Source organism: Sinocyclocheilus rhinocerous, unplaced genomic scaffold, assembly GCF_001515625.1.
Source record: "Sinocyclocheilus rhinocerous isolate Xijiao unplaced genomic scaffold, SAMN03320098_v1.1 scaffold1899, whole genome shotgun sequence".
NCBI lineage: Eukaryota > Metazoa > Chordata > Actinopteri > Cypriniformes > Cyprinidae > Sinocyclocheilus > Sinocyclocheilus rhinocerous.
Window position 1 is genome coordinate 85,730 of NW_015660895.1, and position 5,697 is coordinate 91,426.

General features: G+C 36.9%; 1 protein-coding gene across 1 annotated transcript in view; it reads right to left on the reverse strand.

The window, feature by feature from the left end:
* The window catches only part of LOC107726111 (period circadian protein homolog 2-like), a 42,346-nt gene that overhangs the window by 16,084 nt on the left and 20,565 nt on the right, over positions 1–5,697 (reverse strand). Inside the window, exons 15-18 of the mRNA XM_016535615.1 lie at positions 5,175–5,317; positions 3,531–3,684; positions 3,296–3,404; positions 2,874–3,044 (exon numbers count right to left, since the gene is read on the reverse strand). Coding sequence (XP_016391101.1) covers positions 2,874–3,044; positions 3,296–3,404; positions 3,531–3,684; positions 5,175–5,317 — 577 coding nt within the window. The remainder of the gene's footprint in view (positions 1–2,873; positions 3,045–3,295; positions 3,405–3,530; positions 3,685–5,174; positions 5,318–5,697) is intronic.

Here is a 5,697-nt window from a genome sequence, read left to right on the forward strand (position 1 = left end):
AGCAAATTAAAACGAAAGAAAAACGTATGTAACATAAGCTTCGAAATGACAGACAATGAACAAAATAGGTAATTTGCAAGAGCTACGTCACAGCGCATATCAAAAGCTCCCTTATCGGTTCTATTTTGAGTACTAGAGAATAAAAGATACATTCTTAGATGTTTTTGTTAGTACGTGAACGTTATCTTACACATTTTATCTCCCCAACAGATTAATTTGAAATAAGTTTATAATGCATGTTGGCTATTCCCAATTCAGAAGAGCGCACACACAGCCTGTGTCTGTGAATGCTTCTCATACTCGCTCCTCTCTGCCTGGCTCCGTGTTTAAAACGAATGTAAATGAAGTCTAACTGCTTGCTAATTTCACTTGGATGAAATGAAACATTCAGCACATTTTCCACTTGTTCTTAAAATCCCAAATACTTCAAATGAATAAATCAGCCTATGAAACATATGTACTACTTTAATAATTGACTTAAGAAATACAGTTCTTTATTTGTAATCTGGCAGATGGCAACCAATAGAACAACAGTAATTCCTATTGGAATAATGCCCAAAACAAAAAGGAATTTTGTAATGGTTTAATGGAAACTATAAGAATTTCTGTGATGGTTTCTATTGTTTTTTTTCAGCAGGGTAATGATACTCATACTGTGCTGCACATTATTGACAATATTGAGCTGAAGCTTGACTTTGCAAATTTAAAATCGCGAAATCAAATCGCAATATCTGTCAAAAAAAATCGCAATTTGATATTTTCCCCCAAATCGCACAGCCCTAACACTGAGTGATTAACCCATTCACAATTTAAATAAAAGTTTTATTTTTCATGCTGCTAGCAACACACTGCAATGTTCATGGATTGACAACTGTAATTAAATTGAATTGAACTGCATTGAATGCAATAATTGACAGTGATAACCATGGCAATGGACAAGACAAAAAATCTGATAGTATATGTCAGAATAAATCTGTGCATTAAGTGTAAATGCAAACCAATACCCCTGCCACTTGTTCTATGTAATGTGTTTATTTGATTTTCTTTGTTTTTGCAACAACTACAAAAACTGAACTTTTTGTATAATTAACACATTGACACTATTATATGTAACGCTGACATACCCTGCTGTATTATACATTAGGGCTGGGCGATATGGGCCGATTTGCGATATACGGTGTATATATCTCTGTATTTTCGTTTTTGTATTTGGATTAAAAACAATCTGTATTTAATATATATATATTTCACTTACTGCCCAATATTGTCCAACAAAACAATACATATTAAAGGCTATGAAAACAAATAAAGTGAATGTAACCATGTGTAAGCCTTTATATTATGTGCAAAAATGGGTTAAAATCACATTTCATTCTAACATTGTAACACTGCAATCTAAAAACAAAAACAAGGCTTTTAAAGCGGAAGTTAAATTCACTAAACTAAAAATTAAAATAAATGAGAGTTGTGTTAGGTTATTTTGATTACCCCATTAGTCACTTTACAGTCAGTGCTATCATAAAAATAGGTTTACTTGTAAGTATACAATTTTAATTGTCACATTTATTGTCCAACTACAAATATTTCAGCGAAATGTATATTTTAGTCAGAATTATTGCACTCCTATTTAATTGAGCTCTGTCTGTTTGGCGCGCATGCGGCGCTCGTTCCATCAAGTCTGTGAAGTTTAGCTGAGAATCCCAAAGCAGAAGGTTCATGCACTTCTGACAGAAAAATTTAATTATTTCCAGGCTTTCTAACATTTACAGACGGAGAATATACCTGTGAAATGTAAGTTATGCATTCAGGAAGACACATCTCAAACACATTAAACAGCGCGAGTAGCCTAGTGTCTCTGTCAGCAGCACATACTGCCCTTCTGTCAGAGTATATGACGGGGCGAGCCGCTTAAACTAATATGCGAAACGAAACTATAAACTATGTCTTACGAGTTTTTAAAGGCCTTAATATGAAGCTCGTCACATGTTTAGAACAAATTGGATCATTGCACTTTCACCGCAGCAGCTCAGTCTGTGTCCTCCGCTATATTTTCAGATGTGCTCGTATCAAACTACTGTATATCGATATACAAGTGGTATTGCCTCATATCGAATCGCTTATAAAGAAAATATCGATATATCGATAATGGTCGATATACCGTTCGAGTCTTGTACCGGCAGGGATTGTAGGTGGGGGGAGTGAATGTACAGCGCTCTCTTCCACCTTCAATACCACGACTGAGGTGCCCTTGAGCAAGGCACCGAACCCCCAACTGCCCTCCGGGCGCCACAGCAAAAAAAATGGCTGCCCACTGCTCCGGGTGTTTGTTCACGGTGTGTGTGTGTGTTCACTGCTGTGTGTGTGCACTTTGGATGGGATAAATGCGGAGCACTAATTCCGAGTATGGGTCACCACTTTTATATACTCACTGTTTTTCTGTTCTGCTTTTGAAGAGGAGCCTTGCTGTTCCTGAGCTTTCATCATGTGAACCCCTTTACAAATCTCCTGAAATGACCTCTGAAAAACAAGTTTTTAGATGATGTGGTGTGGTTTGAGTACTGTTGTACTAAACAAAAAAATATGTTAAACATCAGTGCACAGGAAAACAGCATTCGGGAGAGAGAAAATAATCAGTTATATATTAATAATTTTGTCTTTGTTGAAGGGTTTTAGCACTTTCAAGTACCTAATAACACCCTACTGTAATAAACATGCTAAATGAAAAATTAGCATAAAGCAGAAAGGTTCTTACATAAAAAAAAAAACTATATAAAATATATACAACTATATACAAAAAACATATATATTTTGGAAATACTGTTATTGAGTGCAAGTTCTGGAATGTGTATGTGCATGCTGAGAAGGATAATTACCGGTTTGCTTTCGCTCTCTTCCTTTCTGGTATTTCCGTTGATCCTGCTCCCACTGTTTGCTGTGTTTGCATTTCCATTACTGTCACTAGAGGACGCTATGCTCAGCAGGTGCTCATGAGAACCATTGCTGCCATGACTGCCATAACCACTGGACCCCATACTGTGGACTGGCTACAAGACAGAAACTTACACAATCTATTCCATTGTTGAAAAAGACTTTAAACTGAAACTAGCAACTAGCTATGGCAACAGTCAGACACATCAACTACAAATTCCACATTATGCTACAGAGTGTTTGTGGAGAATGTGAGGCCATCTGTGGAACTTTAAACCTGATCAAATTTACACTGCTAAAAAATGCACTACTTTTACATCCTCCAGTCTGCATGTGTTTTTGTGTCTGCAAAATACGGAGATTTCACCTGTAGAAGCAGTCTGTGAACCTGTTCAGTAATTTCCTGTATATCTGAATCCATGATCTTTTCCTCTGTAAAAGCCGGAGCTGAAAACACATCCTCATTCATTGGACCCCTGCACGTAGACACAGAAACCATACATCAAAAAGGTTTATCACAAAAGAAAAATGTGTATTATATCTACCTTTATCTAAATTAAATCAAAAACCGTTAGGAATATATACAGAAGGTGAAAACTCACATGCGAACTTTGTGTCGTCCAATAACAAAGGACACCTTGCGGCTCCATGGGTTTACAAAGCTACACCAGCTTGTGTCTAGAGTAACATATTCTCCATTTCTCACACAGAATCGGATCGAGGAGTGATCAAATGGCTGCCCAACATACTGCAGAACTGTAGCAGAGAGGGAGACATTTAGGAAAGCAAGGACAATACTGGATGTGATTGGCTGAGGGTAGCATAATGCGAGTTATAGGTTTCAGTTTTAGTTTGTCTTTATTAGTAGTAGATAATGATACTCAACTTTACCTATTCTTGAAATTTACTTTATATTGAATTTGTGCTACACGACATGACAAAAATTGTGTAAAAAGGAGGATTCGTCTGAGTGTCAGGCACCCCCTGATGGAACACCAGGATTAGAACATTTTAACAAAATAAACACTTCTCATGAATTGTGTTTGTGTATGAATTTGTATCCTTACTTTTCCGGTGCACATCCAGCATTACAGGTCTGTCACTGGGATGCAGGTGTAACAGAAGAGGTGTCCCAATCAAGTCCTGAGGCAGAAATCCTAACAGAGGCACTGCCCTGCAAAGTATGCAAGTATTAATATGCTTTTAGATTATATTATTCAGTTTCAGTTTGTCTTTACTTCCCAAAATAAATTTGGTTGCAGCGTTTAGACAAAGCTGAGGGGATAAAAGATTGTCTAAGTAGATTTGTTCTAATAACAGATATATTCCAAACTGAATGCCAGAGGGAAAGGTTTGAAACTCCTGGTGCACTAGGTAGCTATTATCTGACATTATACTTAGGGCTTTTCACAACACCTGCCTTTGGTTTATCTTGGCCAAGCTTATCCGTTCCTTCTCATTTACATTTAGTCATTTAGCAGACGCTTTTATCTAAAAATGATGACATTTATTTTACTACCCTCATTTTCAAAACTTTCAAGAGTTCTTATCCTTGACATTTATGGTAGGATACCAATACAGCAAGGAAAAAGACTCAATTGATTCAATATAAGACTTGTAAAACATAAACAAACTTTAGTGCTTTATCCACATTAAATGACTCTTAAATTTGCTCAAATAGTGCACACTTTAATGTCCGGTTAGATGTTCAGTATTTGGAGAAAAAAAAAAAAAAAGTATTTTTAGTCTTTAAAATGCATCCTCACACCATCTTGCAAAGTCATCAACAAAGTTGTCAACCACAGACCAGAGTATTTTTTAGCCAAATTAAAATATGTAACGGCAAATTTCCATTTCCATTTAAACATTTAGCAGCAGACACTTATCCAAAGCAACTTACAAATGAGGACAAGAAGCTTAAAATAATTACTGCCTTATTGATGTAACCAAACAGTGTTTAATCAATCCTGTAGAGGATGATGCATAATACAGTATTTGCAGGTGACGACAACTAACCACAGTCTGGTATTTTCTTCAGTCATAGTTAACACTGCTCACAGACACAAACCTTTCATCAATATCTTGAAACACACAGTTTGGCGTGTGTGTTGTGGTGAAGATTCTCTTATCAGGTGGAATTCTTGGCGCTGCAAATTCGAAAAAAAAAAAATCAAAAGACAACCTAATTAGTTATCATAATAGCTTAAAAGCTAAACACTTGAGGGCAATAGCATCTGTGTGATTACCTTCATATCCAGAGTGAACTCTCTCAGCTAAAATGAGGCAGCAGAAATGTTCCTCAGAGAGCTCTGAATCTTGAACCTTCATTAAATATGGGGCCATCCTGAATGGATAGTACTGCAGATCTCCTTCCTTCTCTTTACCACCACTACACAAACAAACAAACAAAAAAGCACATTTTAAAGATAATTTCAAACCTAGTATTGCATCACCAGTTTGACTAACAGCATAGCCAGATAGCAAGATATTGTCGGCCCAGATCCGGCCCACATCTGGCACATGTGGGATGATGATCTGGCCCACATGTAGCGTAGAATGATGGCACTTGGGCGGACCGCTCCTGTTTGCCAGATCTGGGCCAAAAGCAGGCCATAGCAATGCCACATGTCAGCCAAGAGCAAAGAAATAAACAACACTGGACCTTATCTGAGCCACAAAATCTTCATATATTATTTATAGAGTCCTCTCAGCTTGTCTAAGCTTGTTAACAAGCAAAATCACTGAAGGAAAGAAGAGAACAGAAAAAAA